The sequence below is a fragment of the Astatotilapia calliptera genome, chromosome 1 (genome assembly GCF_964374335.1).
Source record: "Astatotilapia calliptera chromosome 1, fAstCal68.1, whole genome shotgun sequence".
NCBI lineage: Eukaryota > Metazoa > Chordata > Actinopteri > Cichliformes > Cichlidae > Astatotilapia > Astatotilapia calliptera.
In genome coordinates, this window is record NC_137422.1 from 36,208,130 (window position 1) to 36,227,373 (window position 19,244).

General features: G+C 40.3%; 1 protein-coding gene across 4 annotated transcripts in view; it reads left to right on the top strand.

Annotated features, from left to right (window-relative positions):
* Window positions 1–941: 941 nt before the first annotated feature.
* The window catches only part of adamts18 (ADAM metallopeptidase with thrombospondin type 1 motif, 18), a 51,118-nt gene continuing 32,815 nt past the window's right edge, over window positions 942–19,244 (top strand). Inside the window, exons 1-8 of one of the 4 annotated variants that reach the window (XM_026175475.2) lie at window positions 942–1,338; window positions 1,626–1,707; window positions 2,276–2,589; window positions 13,505–13,787; window positions 15,849–16,060; window positions 16,868–16,951; window positions 17,063–17,222; window positions 18,598–18,703. In XM_026175475.2, the coding sequence (XP_026031260.1) occupies window positions 1,237–1,338; window positions 1,626–1,707; window positions 2,276–2,589; window positions 13,505–13,787; window positions 15,849–16,060; window positions 16,868–16,951; window positions 17,063–17,222; window positions 18,598–18,703 (1,343 nt within the window). In that variant the 5' untranslated portion in view covers window positions 942–1,236. Of the gene's footprint in view, window positions 1,339–1,625; window positions 1,708–2,275; window positions 2,590–5,356; window positions 5,373–13,504; window positions 13,792–15,848; window positions 16,061–16,867; window positions 16,952–17,062; window positions 17,223–18,597; window positions 18,704–19,244 lie in introns of those variants that run through there. The other 3 variants (XM_026175466.2, XM_080300426.1, XM_026175482.2) reach the window with 3 other exon arrangements.

Sequence of the window (19,244 nt, forward strand, 5' to 3'; positions counted from 1 at the left end):
TGCCAGAATTATTTTGGTTCACGAGTCCACGGTTTTGAATCAATTTGTGCTAATTTGTGTGGCAATTTGGCACAAACTGCTTTTCAGCCAGTTTGCTCTTAAAACCTCTTTAATGCTTGTTTTTCTTAATCCAAGCTCTGTATTTATTTTATATCTTGTGCATTTGTCTTAACTCGGCCATTTCTTGTTTTGGCACAGGCTTTATTGACGCTTAGTACTATTTTTGTTGGAATGTTAGTATAATGTGATGAAAGCACAATGTCATTTGCAACCACAAGATGAAACACTTTGCTGACAGTTTCACATTTGCAGATGAAATGGAACCTAATATGGTCTGACAGACTTCGGGGACCCCGGGCAGTTCTCATGTCAAAGCAGAATAATGAAACCTTGAGCCTTTAGCTGCATTCAGGGAATCTTTCATATTTGTTGCCAGTTGTTTATGTACAGCCACAATAAGGAGGTTTTCTCTGATTGCCTTGGATTCTGCCGTAAATTCCTAACTTCCACACTTTTCTTTCTGCACTCCCTTTATTGTGATTTTCTTTTAAATTTATGTTTTCTTAAGTAAAACTACTTCAGTTATCGCTGTCTCTCTTTTTCTCCGTGGTCAAACAAAAACGTCAGTGGGATCTGGCTTCATCTTTGTTGGTGTATTTGAAAATAAATCTGCGTTATTGTAAGTTTAAAGTTCGTACTTACAAAGAAAATCTGCCTTTCGAAATGCCGCTCAGATCTTTGATGTTGCCAACTTTTGATTAAATATCGGCTCACACAACTTTTAAAGCTTAAATTTCCCGGCGGCCTCTGAAGGCACCAGCAGCCCAGCCGCTGTCAAGAGGAGAATCTCTTTTTCTTCTTTTATCTACGCGTGGTAAATGATGCCGCGCGCTGATTGGCTGTCGGCCGCTGACTTGTGCTCCATCCCGCAGGCCCACTCTCTCAGAGCCGAGCTGAATGCTCAGTCAGCGCTCCTCCTGGTGATCCCCGACACCGCTGGCCGCCGCTTCTCGCCACACACGCTCACACGCTTACACATACACACTCTCGTGTGTGCGCACCGCGTCTGCGCGCACCACCGGCTTCTGCAACTTTCCGACTTCACCTGAGCGAGCAAAGCAGGCGGACAGAACCACTAAACAATGCGTGCCAACTGCACTATGCGCTACCACAGGTTACTACTTTTGCGCTCATTTAGGAGGTAACGGAGGAGGTGTGAGCTTGCATGCCATCACCATGGATTGCCTTTTTCTTCTGTTATGGACTTTACCAATCCCGCTGGTCGGCTGCACCTCAGTCAAGCTACTCTCCACCCTCTTGTCCTGGAGTATTTTCAAGGCATGTTGCACTTACATACGAAAAATATATACGTGTGCACTTTTAAATTCAGCACATGCACGTGTAGTTTGCGAGAAAAAAACCAAACAAGCAGTTGTCTCTTATCAGCAAGACTAAATCAGCGACAAACTTGTCTAATCACATTCATTGCGGTGAAAAGTGATCCCAAATTAATCTCAAGTGCAACTCATATTTCAGTAGAGGAACTCGATATCCCCTTTTGGCTCCCAGTTTTCTGCTGCTTGTAACCTGTTGCTACCTGTCCATTTATGATTTTTTTCTTTCAGACGCTGCACATTTACTGCTCACAGGCCTCCCACACCGTTTCAGCCAGCTATTCTTCCAGCAACAGCCACGGATTAAATCATGGTGAGTGCTTGTCTTTTCACATCTGAGGATGTTTCTTCCAGCTGGCTGTATTCCATGTTTATAGGGAGAAAGTGAATAAAGTGAGATAAATGCCAACATTGAATCAGTTACTAGACCAGAGTGTTAAACAGTGAAGAATATTACTTGTTACACAGTGTGACATGACTACTGCTTATGTGGATGGAAATGATAGAAATGCTTGTTTACATGAACCAGTGAGTGCAGTACTTATTCAAAGACTCCCTTTTCTGTCCTCCGCTTTCCCGAATGTGATTTACATACTTTTGTTTACTCCCAGCACTTTTTCCAGAGGTATACTATAGAAAGGTTTGGATGCTGAAAATAACAATGATGAAAGAGAGATAGATGTTTGAATGAAAATGACACCTTGGTGACTCCACTGGCACATATAAGCAAGGAAGAAGACAGCACTCCCACTTGGTCAAATTATGCATATTCTAAATTATACTGAAAATTGTAGTTAAAACATGATGTCTTTGTGCTAAAGTATTTGACATCAGAATTTTTTGATGTAGTCTTTCTATCCCTTATCATCCCTTATCATCAGACTACGTATTTGTAACCCCTGTGGAAGTGGACTCTCAGGGAGCGTACCTGACCCATGATGTGACCAGGCGAAGCCATCGCGGCAAAAGGTCCTTGCCTCCTTCTCTGCACTATCGCCTCTCTGCCTTTGGGCATGACATGCACCTTCACCTGCATCCATCTTCTGTGGTTGGCCCTGGGTTCACTGTGCAGATGATCAGCTCAAATGGCATCACCACAGCAATGGATGATGCAAAGGTTCACAACTGCCTTTATCAGGGATTTATCCGTAACCAGTCGGCCTCCTCTGCAGCCATATCGACATGTTCTGGACTGGTAAGTGTCAGTAACCTCTGGCTGAGCTTTTGTTACATGAAAAACTGAGTCATTTTATGTTTTACCTCAATTATATGGTTTTATTCTTAAACTGATTACATGCTTCTACTTAGTTCAAGAAAGGCTGACAAAACACTTCTAAGTCAATTTAGATGATTTCACAACCCTAATGGGAATTTTTTTTTTCAGTTTCTGATAAGTTTGTGGAGCTAAAAGGCTGTCACACAGCAGATTTTGCACTCCACCCCTACCTCAAGTTCCATGCCTTTATTTGTCCTTGAATGCTTCGTGTCCTCTAGCATTCCAGCTGTTTTGATGCACCATTGTCAGACTTTGGTCATATCATGGGTGAACTGTAACATGACATCATTACCCATGAGTGTATGCATCAGTTTCGGTGCTTTGTCTGGAACTGCTTTGAACACAGGGAGGAGAGGACATAAGAGAAAGAATAAAAGGAAAAGAGCAGAAGAAGAGAGAAAAGTTACACTGCTACAGGACAGTACAGTGAAAAGGCCATAATTTAGTCAGGGATGTCATCACTTTTTCCTTGACCACTGTGTTACAGTGTAATTTTGGCCATTGCTCAGGGCAGTTTTCTTCAACCACTCGCCCAGTGGTGTACCTTGTAAGTAATGGTATAGGTCAACATTTAGGAAAAGGCATTACAGATTACAAGATAATATCAACACGGTCCTTGTGAGTTTTACTAAAGAAGATTCAGGACAGGGATAGCTCAGATAGCCTAGTTACTTTAGCACTCTGGAAAAATTTGCTTTGGAGATGCTCATATGGATCCTGCTGCTGTGTGATGCCACAGCTCTGTAATAAACTCAAGGGAGGGACTCCACAAACACAGCTGGATGCAACAATGTAAATCTTTTCATAAAGCATTAATTACCACCAAGTCAAAACAATGAAATCTGTCCATGTGCATATGCATACATCCACTAGTGGCATGCAGTGTGTGTCTTTTGTGCCTTTTGGTCATCTATAAGCTTCACTATTTTCTTTGGTTTATTAGATGTTTAAAAGATCACATTCAGTGTTTGACACATACCATACCAGCATGGACCAGATGGACATATTATACCCCCATAAATGCCATACTTACATTTATCATCTAAGCTCCATACCTCGTCTTACCTACTCCTCCTGCGCTTGCCCTCCTCTTTTGTCCTCTGTTTGCCCTCCCTCTACATCTCCTCTTGTTCACAGCAATTAAAGCCAGGGTGAAGTTTGAGCCGCCTGGCTGGCACTGCTAATCTTTGCATTGTCCCTTTCATTAGGCTAGCTCCCACTAACAATAAAACACCACTGACCCGTTCGCTTAAAAGAGCTGCGAGGACACAGTGTGATTGGGTTGTGATTGCATTTGAATGAGTTGGTACAAACACTTTGATCTATTTTTTACTCTTCTTGAACATTTGCAAGTTTTTGTTTTCCTCTTCAAGTCCGACCACTGGGCCACTGATGGATGTTTTGTTATCGTTATATTTCTAGCAGATAAACAGAGTTTTCTCCAAAATAAAATAATTAAGTAAGACACAATGACAAGTACGCTGAAAAGATACTCTGGTACCAACCATTTACTCTGTCTCTTTGTAAAAATCCGTCTGTCTGTGTTAAATTGCTACGAGCTTTAGGACAATAAAGACATTTAACCCCTTCTTTTCATCTAGCCCTCTGCTTAGAAAATTTGGATTAGGTATAAATGAGGAAAGAGTCATTCAAGTGTGCTGACTGCACTGATGGGCTTGAGTAAAAGATTAAGGTGGGATTAAAGACATTGGTTGAAGGAAGAAAGGAAGAAAAAAAGAGGAAGACAAGGATACAAGAGAGAAAATGGAAAAGAGGGTAAAGTAATGAATGAAAAGTGAGCTGGGTCAGGTTGGGAGGCAGCACACGAGAGAAAGTGTTGTGCAAGAGTAATGTGAATTTATTGTCTGTGGTTCAAGCTCCCAGGGAGGCTGGATAGTCTCTTTATAGAGAGTTGGAGAGATGGGCTCTGTTTATGTCAAAGGGCTTTGGAGAAGAAATGAGGTGAGAAGAAGTGAGGTGGAGATAGGAAGAAAAACGTTTTCTCGTGCTTTGTTTCATTGTCTCCTTTCAACAGAAACAAGGAAATGGAAGAAAAGGGAAAAGACAGTGTCTGAAACAGAGCTGTGGACCTTGCGTTTTAATAAAAGCAGAGGTTTCAGCACCAGACCCCGGGCCAAATAAGGGCTGGGACATTTTCTTTTTTAAACAGATGGGAGTGGGATTCAACTGTTAAAATGAAGACCAGGGTGGTATTAAGAGCAGAGTGGGATAGCTGGATGAATGACTTGCATAGTGGGATTTTCTACTGTAAATCCTTATTAATTGAACATGGTGTTATTTGTTGGGTTTAATCACTTTCTCCATGACCTGTAAAAGCACCTTCTGTTCTTGAATGAACCAAAGTTGTCTGCCTCACTTTTGCATGAGAGATGAAAGGATGCCTCTTTAGATGTAATGCTCTCTGATTTGTAAGAGAAGTGGATGGTGTTGGGGGTTGGGGAGGGGTCTTCTCTCTTTCTTCTTTTGAAGGTTTCTCGTCTGAGGTCACTGTGCTGCTTGACCTAAATTTTCTATTCATTGGTGTATGTGGGGGTTGGTGGGACTTAACCTGAACTCTTAACAGGTCTTTACAATGTTCAAGTTCAGTGCTGCTCACCACCTGTGTGAGTCCAGAAAACAAATGATTTATAGCTCCTCTTTGTCTTTCTAGCACCTTCCCAGGATAGGAAACTCCTTACTGGGTAAGCACAGCAGATCTGAATTCTGTCCGGCCTGTACTATTCTCTGCCAACCCTTAGAAATACAACATTAACACATGATGCATCTTAAACCACAGTTAAAGTGGTTTGAAGTGGTTTAAGATGCATTGCCTTGTAGTAAATTTGCAGTACCTTGTGAAGTATATTGTGGTACATTTGTAAACATTTTCGACTTGAGCAGTGTGACTGCTCTAAATAGCATTGTTTGTGACTTGGCAGTGTTCAGAACTTAAATGTTTGAGCGTCAAATACACCCCCCACTAGGCTGGTTATATCAGATAGTGGTATAGCTGACCATGACCTTTACTACAACCTTTCCCAAGACCCAACAGGCCAGGTCAGAGTCAGCCTGAGCTCTCTGGTCTTCATTGGCTTAGGTCCAGATAAACTAATCCATTTTTTCTTCTCTAGGATTTCTATAGTTCATAAGTTGATGCAGCAAACATGCTACCCAATGACCTATTGTTTCTACTTGATAGTTAAAGCAGAAGAGGTAAAGTGTAGATGGCCATTATAGGACCATTTAAGTGGAGCTACGTCTGTCCGTTTTTTGTCAGTTTTTAAAATAAAGACCATCAGACATGTACCCCACTATTTAAAGTGATATACTTTAAATGAGGCCTGTGTCCCAGGCTAAGCTAATATGTGTCCCAGGGAAGCCTTTTGCTAACAAGTAGGTAGTCGTGAAAATATCATATACCTTCATTTCCCACAGAGTATATTTTCTGCAATAACCTGAAGTCTCATGGGAAAAGCACCTTTGGATTTTTGTCATGGAACCAAGACATTTTGTCTCTATAACCGATGCACTGTTGAATTTCTGAATGGTCAAGTACTTGGGTGAAACCACATTGCACACTGACTTGAAGAACATTCTTGGTCAGTCAATTTATGCTACTGTGGTTGTATCCATTTGTGGAGTATTTGCCTATGGACCCTATGGACAAAGGTTTTCAGCCAATACAAACATGCTCCCAAGCAGTCCTGCAAACACTTTGTAAGTTATAACTTTGCTCTTCTTTGCGGCTGGTTGATGGACAAACAACAGCACAACCATAAGTAGACCACAGACAAGTAGTACTACATATTTTTGACACTGACCCCTTTTGACAGCTGATACTTTGTAGGTGGAGAGGCAGTCCAGAGCTGCCCACAGCTGTCAATGGACTGTCCACACACTACTGAGCCGTAATTTCCTCATAACATGTCTGTTAACCTCATGAATGAGACCTCTTGGATCTTTATTAGGGTCGTAATGATCCAGCAACCCCCCAGGTACCACAATTTATAGCTTAAAGATGTGTTTGAACAATCAAGTGTGAGAGTAAAAACATTAAACAAAGTGTCAATACACACCTCCTCTGTCTTTCCTCCATTCACTTTCATCCTTTCAGGAAGGTCAAACTCAGTGTTTGATAGCCATCGTTGACACAGCTCTGAGGCTTGTGGCAAGCACCGGTGACTGTTGTAAGAGGAGAGCTGAACTTACACCCTCTGTTCAACTCCACCAGGCGTGGGACTCCCTGTGGCGTGAAGAAGATGCTTGCTCTTTTCCCAGGCGTTGTTATTGATGCTGGATGTACTTTGTTGTTGTTGAACACTTCACACTGTGAATATATGAGAGGTTGAGCTTCATTTCTTTTTGTGAAAATGTGACATCGTCTCTTGCTAAATTTTTACTGACATCAAATTCCAGTCAAGAGTTGGTTGTTTTTTTATTGAATAGTGATGATTTAAAAATTAGTCCTACCCAAAGATGTTGTGTGGGAAAATAAACCTGAAAATGACACTATTTAGCCAAACAGGACATTGAAGTGCTTGCTTGCGCTGAATATTCAACATATTGTAATCCTGTTAGACTCCTAATGGGGCTGAGACAGCATATGATTACTCATCCACAGGGTTGGAATGTAGACAATATATGATGTGTGCTGCCAATCCCTTAGGCTTTTGGAGAGTTAAAGTGACACTTGAATGACCGATTTCCGGACAACTTTTGGGCTATTTGTACCTGTCCATTATCTGTAAAGCCCAGCAAATTGGAACATCTTCCCACTACAACATACTTCCCTGGCTTGGCCATAATTCAGCGACTGGGCCGGGCCACAGAGGAGCTCAGATCTTGGCGCTACACGAGTAGAGTGGCCCGGAGCTTTTTCCCTGGTGGTCTGGATGCTGACAGTGATGTAGTGCCCGCTGTTAGATGCCAGCAGGAGAGGGGGGTCAGGCTCTCAGCATGGGTGTGGGATGGTGTGTGTGTGCTTGTACGTCCTTTCTATGCTGTGCAAGGTCTTTCTCACACAAGACTAATGGCCACTGTTGAAGTGCTCAAGTGGATGCTGCAACTTCTACAAACAGAGGCCATACATCAAATCTGACCTACTGTTGTCACCACTGCAGCACATTGACTGGTGCTGCTGTAAAACAGTCCAGATCTGCAGAAAACTTAGAACTGCCTCGTTAATAGAGTAATGAGCAGTAAATAAAACCCTTTTCAGATATCATCACAGATAAACCAGTTAAAGTAACATGACTCACTTTTGCATTTATGTTCCTCAAAACTTCATTAAGACTCATGACATACACCTTTAATGGAGAGAGCTATGATATAGGTGTGATATTTGTAATACCTGTGAGTTTGGATGTCAGCATGTTGTAATCTTTTGCATGCCTGTCTGGTCGTACAACTGCATGCAGTTCAAACTTGCGCTATGCTAAAAGTGATTTGTAAATGCTGTTGCTGTTGGGACTTATACAGAGTCTTTGAATCGATTTGAATTACACTCCTGCCTCATTTGCAACACAGTAGTGCTATATTAGTTAGTAAAAGTGCTAAAGCTGCACTGTAACCCACTTATAGAGAGTAATGGCACGTTGAAAGAGGACATTTCCATTTTTATGGACTGGTGTGGGAGTAGCCCTCCTGTTCCCTGCTGTGTCTACATGGGATAATTGAGCGAGCCCATGCCCAAGGGCTCCAACCGACAAAAGACTCAACCAACACCATCAGTTTCTCACTCTGTGTGTGCCCACCTCTTCTCTGTTCCATAGACATGCTCAGAGGGTGTCAGTAGGTTGTTCAAAGGCAATTAGTGTGGGTAAACAAGGGCTGCGTGACCTCAGGCTATTGACACATTGTGATTCTAATGAGCTGTACATGAAGAGAGTTATCCATATATGCTATCACTAATAAGAGTGTTTGTAAATAGTCCAGGTCCAATTCAGTGATAGTAATTTTTTTAAATAAGAAAACTCCACTGTGCTGGGAAATACAGTCATTTGAAAGTAAACATAGAGAAATTCAACCAATGTTCCGCCCTGTCATTGCTGCTTGGCTCTTTTCTTCTTTTGATCCCAGTTCCGAAATTAACATGTCTTCTTTACCCATTTCTTACCCCATTTTAAACACACATAATTCACATAAGCAGACTATAATTACTCAGATTGTGATTCTATTGAATTAGTTAGATGCCTGAGGGCTCTCCTTTGCTCCTGTGTGATTTTTTTTCCCCTCTTCGCCACACACACTGTGTTCACGTGATTCTTTGCTGAGCTGGAGTGCAGATGTGCTTTAGAGCTCAGTAATCACCGGCTTGGGGCTTCTCACCGCTCGTCCCAAGTCTTAAACAGCATGTAAGCACTTACTCATTTGCCTTATAATATCATGGTAGGGAACTTTAAAAGAGGCTGCAGTTTATACAGAGACAAGCTAAAGTTGCCGTCTACCATGACAGTTGTGCTGCTAAAGAAACAGAGCTTGTGCTTGTGCTGACTTTATCCAAGGAAATGAAGACGTTTTTCTCATGTACGAAATAGCGACTTTGCTGACTGAAGGTGACTTTGTTGAACCTGTAATCTGACTGTGACGTAATGAGAAATGTGTGAATGTGGGGTGAAAACTAAAGTGGTGTTTAGCAGAGAGTGCTCATCCCTTTAATCTAGTAAGGTCTTACAAGTGTTAATGTAGAGAGATAAGTAGAGGTCTTCTCTATCAACTTTACAGGTGGCCTTTCTGTGGTCTTTGAAGATTGTGCCTGAAAAAGAATCAGCTTATCTATCATTTCATCTGTAAATCTATAGATGAGTACAAGAGTAGTGTGCTTTTCTCAAATGGTACTGGCATTTTGAGTAATGTTATGTTTCCCTCAACACAATAAAGATGTCAGAGTGGTCAAGTCAACAAATGCTGAGGTAGTGCAACTTTTAGTCTTTATTGTGCCTGAAGAACTAGAAGAACTGGGTCAAATAATGCAAGATCAATCATAGGTTAGATTTAGTTTTTCATAGCATGTTTTTCATGCTTTATCACTTTACTGAATAAGACACTATAGCACAAGTGCTTTGGGTGGCGAGTAAGATTTGAAAGCATTACGCTCTGATTTTATGACTGTATGTGTAATCCTAGATAACTAAGCTGTTGCCATTTTCACACACCCAGAAGGGTTCAAATCTGACACTAATCGATTGATGTTGCATACAAGGCAGGAAGCTTATCTTTATCTAATCTGATTAGTCTAACTTGGCCTTATGACAGCTGCAAAGGTTACATTCTTGAAATAGTCACTCTTACAACTACATGAAAAAGTAAATAAAACATGCTTGATGCATATACCTAGAATTGTTTACGGATTAAAAGATGAGAAATGCTCATTTGAGTGAAAATTGGTAACCTGGAAAATGGACCAAAAAAAGACTTTGCTTCAGTGTTATTCTGCCCACTGCTCATACACTGGCCTGCTTGTAGATTCCAACTAATCTCATAAAGTTTGCATTTTGTGATGATGTCAAGAACACCAAGCAAAAATTTTGTAGGCGTTGGCAAAGCTTTACAAATATGAAACCACCGCGGATCAAAAATTCATAATAGAAAGGGAGAAAAAAAATGGCCTGTGTTACAGTTGGAGGTGTCTTTTCTTATTGTGGTCTATGGGAAAATTCTTTTTCAGCTGCAGAAGAGTTTTGGGCAGAAAAAGACAACTGGGAAAATTTTGGCAACAAAACAGACTTTCAGTGTTATATCCAGCTTTTTAATATATCCATTATTACACCAATAGAGGTTTGTGGGGTGTCAGGGGAGGTAGACTCTCCCCAGTATTACGAACTTAGCCAAACATCCGTAATTTAGCAAAACAAAGTCCTTACTCGTCCAAAGCACCATCGAACATTCTTTTCAATAAAAACCTGAGAGCTAGCAGAAAAGCAGGTTGAGCAGAGGAAAATGGGAATTTGAGTGTGAGCAAATGAGCTTTGAGCATGATCCCACCATATTAAAGCACACTCAGCTTCAGTGTGTAAACACGCAGTAATCTTCTCTGACCTCTCACCTTGTCATTGCGCTTGAAAAGCCTATTTATGCTCTGCTTACTTAGTGCTCACGCCTTGCAACATACTCCTTTGTGTATGCGGTGTTGGCAGCTGTGTCCAACATTAAGAGTCCACTATAACGTCATACTTTGGTATTCACTAAAACACAAAACATGCTGACAAAAGAAAGTTCAATCTATACATTGAGATAAAAACACAAGCAGACACAGAACCATATTTTAACCATTGTTGCAGATGGAATTCGTTTCCTGTCATTATCATCACAGACTCTTCCATCTGCTATCTGCTGGAAAAGAAAGTGGAGAGCTGGCAGATTTGGTGACGCAGCTATAGAGAGAGAGAAACAGAGCACAAGCAGGGATGTGAGTTTTGCACTAATCAAGTTCAGATCTTTGTGTTTCTTTAATTTTAATGTAGGATTCTTATGGTTACAAAGTTACTTGTCATCTCATGGTGACTTTATATCATGAATTGGTTTACATTGCTTTGCATTGTAAGGTAAGGGCTTTACATTATTATAAAGAGACCTTTCATCTGTAACATTATGGCATTCTGAATGCTTCAGTGGGGGAAAATGTGAAATTATGTTTTACTCATGATTAAACTGTTATCATTTAATTGAAGGAGAAAAAAAGATAAATAATAAATAAATAAGTGTTTCATCTTTAAAGAGGAATATTTGATTAGGTGTATGTTTTTGCAGGCCAGGTATGTGCTGAATGCCAGGCAGATGAAAAGATGGGTAAACGAGAGGCGACAGCGGTGTGTGCTGATTGGAGACACCTCCTTTGACCTTCTCTAGCTCTGTTTTGAATTCCAAACTATTTTAGGAAGCCACAGTCAATTTTTGCCAAGGGCATTTTCTCTCTCTTAATTCATTTCTTTGAGTTGATATATTTTATTCATGACCCAGAGGGAAATTTTCTTTCCACAATGTGTTCGCAGTGCAACACAGCTGGAGCAAGTAGTCGTGGAGTAGCTAGCATAAGGTTTGTTTTGGCATGTATTGATATGCTGGGCTTCAAACTATTGAGATTGCAGAACAAAACTCCCAGCCACTGGACCATGTGGACATTACATATAGTCAAGATAATAAAATTTGACAGTTAGCTTCCTGTAAAACTTCACGTTGCACCAAGATTGATGGAAGACGTAGAAGATTTATGGACAGTTGGGCGATCAACTGGGAGCTGGATGGTTATAGAGATGGATGGTTCGATGGATGAATAGATGGGCTTGATGATGGCAGTCTGCCACATATCCAGGCACTGTTTTCACAACAAGAGCCTCACCATGGCTTCCCTTTTGTCCAGCCTCTGTTTATTTTGCCACCTGCTAGTCTGGGCGGAATGGGGTCAGTTCAACAGGAGCAGGGCACTGTCACTCTCTCTCTCGCTAGTTCTCTCTGTCTCTCTATCTCACGCACACACACACGCACGCATGCACGCACGCACGCACGCACGCACGCACGCACACACACACACACACACACACACACACACACACACACACACACACACACACACACACACATGGTGAGTTAGATGACACACAAAAAGGCCATAGGTCACTGGGTCAGCGAGTGTATTGCAGTGAGTGTGCGCCTGATTGATTGCACAGCTATTCTGTGTACATTTGTAGAGTTGCAGAGTGAATTAGGTAGAATACCGTGGTCAGACGGAATGTTTAAGGTTCAGTAGCTTGATCTCTCGTTCTGAGGCCGGTTAAGACTACTCGATTAAAACTGCACGCCAAAACACTGCGTTGACATTATTATGGCAGGCAGGACAATTGGATTGGGTTCATAATGTGTTTCGGGAGGAACCCTGCAAACAAAGCCTGTCAAGCATCCTAACATTTTTAGTTTTTCTCCAGCCATTCAAAGCATGCCTGTGTTTTTATATTCTTTTCAAGTAGAGGTGACATAAATAAATCATTAGTTCGCCATGTCGCAAGTAAAATGTGAGAAGTATGTGTCAGGAGAGTAAAGAAAAAGATACTTTACTTACCATTTAAAAGCCAAGATGATAAACATTTCCAGCACTAAAAGATCTCTTTTTTTCTTGGATTTATTCTCTTTCTTACTTGACTTCCATTATCTTAATCAGTTCCAAAAATATTTCCTGTTAGGCTTGAATTGAATGAACAATAAACTTTTGAGAAAACACACAGTACACTGGACAAATAATATATCAAAAACAAACCCAGGAAGAAATCAAATGCTGGCAGTGATATGACAATGTCAGCAAGAAGTGCTGCAATGTAGTCTGTTTTCAGTAAATTATATTTTGAAGTAAGGCTCTAACCATGAGTGATCTCATTTTAGTTGCGCACACAGTTTAGATTTTGTTGAAATCAATTAAAAACAAATCCCAGTTCTTAAAAATCCCCCCACCAGTAATTTCACGGTGTTCTGTCTTCCAATTAAATAAGACCTTTTCTCTCCTTAACATCTGTAAACTCTTAGAGTGCACATCTGCCTAATGTTAGGATAGAGTTTGGGTTCGAAGAATGAGTGAGGTTGTGGTGGGTGGATCTTGAGGTGATATGTGTGATACAGTAGAAAGGATTTCTGGAAACAGCTGCTTTAGCTACACTGAGGCTTTGACAAAGCTTGGCAGTGTGGACTCAAATACCATTGTAGAGGTGATTTGTGTGTACACTTTGTAAAATACAGTTCAAATCTGTCAAATATGTTTTGTCTTAACTCTTATTATATAGTTTATCTAGAAGAATTTTCTTGTAACCCTTTCTACTTATTGTGATCGACTTTTTTGTGTGTTTTGCAGTCAGGGTTGATCCGTGTGTCTCAGGAGGAGTATTTGATCGCCCCTCTACCCCAACATCTGGCCAGACAACACAACTACAGTGCCCCCAATGGTCATCACCCGCATGTACTGTACAAGCGCTCAGCAGAGCACATTGTCCACAGAAGATCCAGAAGCCCCTCTGACGTCAGTTCTTCTAGACCTGGCAACCCTTACCTTCATGATTATCATCAACAGCAGCAGCATCATGACAACCAGCATGGAAAGCTGCAGAGGCAACACTTCTGTGGACGCCGCAAGCAATGTATGTAAGGGAACCTTTAATTCCTTTCCTTTATTATATGTATATATCTATCTCTCTATCTAGAGATAGAGATAGAGAGATATGGTGTGTAACATCTGGTAGACAATCATTTCTATCCTTTACATCTATTCAGCTATTCAACGTTTTCATAACACAAGTTTCATCTTACCATTAAACTGCGTGGCTTCCATATGTACAGAATATTTATGTGCTGCATGTTAAATAGGACACTTTTACAGTCTTAACTTCTTAAACATTACTGCTGTTGTATTTAAAATGTACAGTTCAAGGTGAAGGAAATATCCATTCTTTCTGCCAGCCACATACTGTCCAGTTTTGAAACTAAACAGTTAAATACAAGATGTGAACTGTCATGTAAAGAACCTGTGTCTTAATCTCCTGTTATTTATTCTGAGCTTTCATGTTACTACACACTAACTCATTGGCTCAACTAACTGATTATGTTTTATTACTATCATCTTTAATTAAACATTATGTTTGATTCTGTTCAGAGTTTACTCTGGCAGGATAAAGAAGGCTCTGATAAAACAAGTGAAACCAACATGGAATGCTAAATAATAATCTAATATAGTACCTCATTTTGAAACAAAAAACATCACCATAGAGGATTATAACACTTTATAATAACAGGTTTTAACGTATGTGTATGTGCTGTGGGTTCAGAAAGTCTGATTCTGATATTTCTGATTCTGCTCTATTTTAAAGTCAGTAATCAAAAAGAAAAGATCAGAATTCCTGAAGTTGTATCTTTCCGCTGAAGCAGTATTTACTAAGGTGAATTTGATCTGCTCAGCAAAGGCTTGTAAGTAAATCAACCTGCAGCCGTCATTCACCTGCTATACTGAATGCTTTTTAAGTAACATTGTGAGACTGGACAACACGGCACCAGATCCATGTGAAATTGTCACAAGTCAAATTATTCCAAGCAAGGAGGTTCTTTTCCAGTGTCAAATTGTGTCTAGACTGAAGGTTTCTGAGGGGGAAGCGCATTACACTCTAAAATGCTGCGTGGAAACTGGATCAGTTGTATCTAAAACACAATCAGGCAGACCAAATGTGACTACATTAATACATCAAACATTGTTCACTGGGAGATAGAAAAGCTAAATCTAATAATAGTTGCAGAATTCGCTAAATAAAGAAAGCAAGACTGCAGTCAGCAAAAGTATTGTTCTAAGAAAAGCTGTGTAGTCGTAGTCTCAAATGATTAAAAGGGTCTCTAAAGTGCATGTCAGGATGGGAAATAAGGCCAAAGACTTGAAGTGGGCTAGAACGTTTCAGCTTTCACAATGAATGATTATAGAAGATTTAATTTTCTAATAAAGTCTGAGATTTGTGGATAAAAAAGAAATAAAGATAAAAATAAAGAAGAAATGATACTACAGTATCGACTCCACCATGAAACACAGTCTGGCAGTATATTGGCAGTATATTGTGACAAAGTTGCTGTACACCCATCATTATTCTGCTCCATAATATAGCAGAATAATGACTTTGTTCAGACCCCAAAGCCTAAAAAAAGCCTGTGTGCATGTTATCCTAAAAGTAAGATGAAATCATACCACATCTGTAATTCAGTTTTCCAGGGATTCAGCTTTTCATTCAAATTGTTATGCTGCATTCACTGGTGTATTCAGACTTTTTGATCTTACTGTACATATATTATGATGATTTATGTCTGTATTAAATATTTGAGAACACTCAATTTCAGTGCATTATATGTTTATCAGCATGCATTTCAAGTTGTTGTGTCCAGCTAAAAGTGCAACACTAGCCTGAAGCTACTGAACCCTTAGGCTTTTTAACAATTGTTTTTTTAGTGATGATAGGAAGCAGCATGGGGAGTGAATTTCCTGTCCTTTCAACACCAGAGCACGCACTTTTAACACCTGGCACGAGCCAGGACAAAGAGTTGATTCATTTGACCCTCACTGCCAAGTTTTCTATCTCTGAGTATCATTGTCTGTCTCCTTCATGCTGTCTCCCTCTTTCTGTGTCTCTCCTCCCTTCCTTTTTGCCTCTCCCTTTTTGCCCTCCTAGACGCACCCAAGCCTCCTGCTGAGGACCGCTTTATCATGCCTGATGAGTTTGCGGTACCTGAGGTGGAAGGTCCAGGGAGGGAAAAAAGATCACCCATTTCCAACAGGGTGGGAGGTCTGAATGTGGAGACCCTGGTTGTGGCAGACAGGAAGATGCTGGAGAAACATGGCAGGGAGAATGTCACCACCTACGTCCTCACCGTTATGAATATGGTAGGGCTGAAAAAGACAAGGGAGTGGAAGTGTTGGAAAGACAAGGTGTGACAGAACATATGAGGTAGCAATCGTTCAATTACACATAGGAAATCTGTCGAAATTTTGTGTTTCTCAAAGCTCTTGTTCATTTACCTAACATAGCAGGATCTCAGCAGATCAGTATTTCCTGCGAGGCAAGACACAAGTGCTAAGCTAACTTTATAAGCATTCAAATTTGCAACGTTTCTCCAGAGAAAAGTGCAAAAACGTTGCTAACCCTTTATGTTTGTGATATTTGTTTGATTGCAACTTTGAATGCAACTTTTTGCCACTTTCCTCTGTTTAAAAAATAAACAAGTTAATTTTAAGTGTGAACTAGGATATGTCAAAATAAATGAAGGAGGACTACTTCCAAATTCTTTAAATTCACATCAGATCATCAGATCATCACCTGGACGGCTGAAACTTGGAGACAGTTGGGTGTTTCAACAGAAGAATGATCCCAAACACACATCAGAAATGGTTTTAGATTGGAGAATGAAAGTTAAGATTAAGCTTCTGGAATGCCGTCACAAATTACCATGACACTCATACCAATGGTGACTGAATGTGAACGTCTGACTACAACTCTTAGTGGACACAAATCCTCACTCAATCATTTTATGTTTCTCCCCAAAGAAGAATGGTTTCAACGCATGCCTATGTAATGACACTATCAGTGGTTCAGGTCCACCTTTAGAGACTTTGTTGCACACATACATAATCCTTTTATCCCTATATTTTCTGCAAAAATGTTACCAATAAGTATTTTCAACTAATCTACAGGTTTCCAGCCTTTTCAAAGATGGCACCATTGGGAATGATATCAACATTGTGGTGGTTAGCTTGTTGCTGCTGGAGCAGGACCCTGTAAGTAGATTTACACTAACTCCTTGCCTGACTGTGCTGCTTTTAACTTGACACTGATTAAAATACCCATGGCTGTGTTCTAAATCTCAATTGTTCTCTCTACAATTCCAGTTGGGCTTGACCATAAATCATCACGCTGACCAGTCCCTCAACAGTTTCTGTCAATGGCAGTCAGGCCTTGTGGGGAAAGGTGGTAAACGGCACGATCATGCTGTTCTCCTCACTGGACTGGACATTTGTTCCTGGAAGAACGAGCCCTGTGACACTCTGGGTGAGATAGGGCTTAGCTCACTTTAACAAGCCAAAGATCTTTTTTTTCTTTTTTTAAAGACGCATGTGAAAAGCAACAGTGTGACTTTGTCTGGACCACTGACAACTAAGAACCCCTTGCATTGCTAAATGTTGTCACATTTTGGTTAACAACAGCCTAGATGCGATGCTGTGGGTGCAAACATTATAACAGGGCTGACAGGTGAAGCGAAAATAGTTGTCAAGAGATAGACTGGCAGTCATTTGTCACTATGAGCAAACCCTATATTTTACTAGAGTATTAAGCCGTGCCATAAAAAACTAGTGACAGTATGAATGCAGACACATGCAGAAGGAGAAGGGGGTTGATATGCAAGAAAGTCAACAGATTGAAGTATAAGCACCAACTTGAGCTGTCACTTCAGGCAAAAACAGCTCATTAAAAATATCCTGCCAAAGCTGTCTGTAACAAAAAAAGGTAGGGTCTAACCAAAAATATTTTAACTAAATGAAAAACAAAGCTGAACCATTAATGTTAATGTTTAAAATCTGTCTCTTTTATTCTAATGGCTCAGTCATCCTGGACTAACAATAGGACAGCAACTTCCTTACAATTAGTTACAAATAGTTATGACCACCAACTGGTCACCCAGAGGTTGAGCATACTCACCTTCAACCTCAATATTTGTCCTAAATTTATGTTCCAAATCTTCAAGGTTCTCGCTGGACTCTCCTTTATTATAAGGGGTCAACATAGCAGGTAGCTTGATTCCCTTCCTGGCACAATACCAAAGGGAATTTCTGTTTAATGGGAAATTAAACAGAAATTCCCCATTTTTGAAGCAACCATTTTAAAGGCAGCTGCTCACAGTTGTAATAATTTGCATGTATCCAACCAATGTTCTCTAAACTGAGACTAACAAGCTATGTTTGACAACTAAATATTGACGTTGGTTATTATATTTTTGGGCCCATTGGAAGAAATTGCTTCCTGAAAATTAGAAACCCCAAGTAAAGATTCCTCATCAGCTTATCAGTTACAGAAAAATCTCACATCTGGGTAGTTAGTCACTGTGCTGGTGCTATCTGCTACACAGTTAACAGTAGTCCTCTGTGTTGATTGCTAACAAAGTCTAAGAACTAATTTAAACTAAACTGGGCAGGACATCTGAGGTTACATTTGGCAGTTCTGTGAGATTCCCCTTCCAGGCAAGCACGTGTGTGAAGATACATGTGTGGCACATATTTGTTGTCTTTACAAACTGTCAGAACAGATTGTGCGCTCAGTGTAAGAGAACAAGAATATGATACAGATTTGGGGTTTTATCTTGCTTGTTTTTGAATTTTCAAGTAGCCCAGATTTTCAAATAACTTTTCTCTCCTTGTTGTATCTGCAGGTTTTGCCCCCATCAGTGGCATGTGCAGTAAGTACAGGAGTTGTACGATCAATGAGGATACAGGACTTGGCTTGGCTTTCACCATTGCACATGAGTCTGGACATAAGTATGTTTAGAAGAAAGAGCAGCAGACTGTCTCAGAATGTAATGTCATTTTGGAAGGGGCAGCCTAATTGCCTTTATGCTGTCTGTGGATGTAGTTTGTGTTGAAGTGACAGATGTGGTCTGATTTAAACAAACATACTCTGAAATAAGAGCATTACGTTAGACCCCTACTTCATCCACTCCATGACATTTTATGGGAGAATAATGGAAACTACCCAAGGCAGTGCAGCTCTGTGTTTATATTTATACGTTACCGGTGGGACTGGAGGCAGTTTATTTTTGATATGTGTAGATGTCATGTTGCGGTAAAACTCTTCTGTGTGCCTCATATGTTCTTAAAACAAACTATGAATTAAATGTATTCACCTGGGTAATAATATGTCAAAATATCCATACACATAAGTATCCTAAAGCTATTAATCACTGACAATTTGAAAACGGCATAAGTGTCAAACATATGACATGGTAATGAATCAAAGAAGGGAGAAAATGTTGCAATGTATGAAGCAAACTGTTACAACAAATTGAATGACATCAGCAGG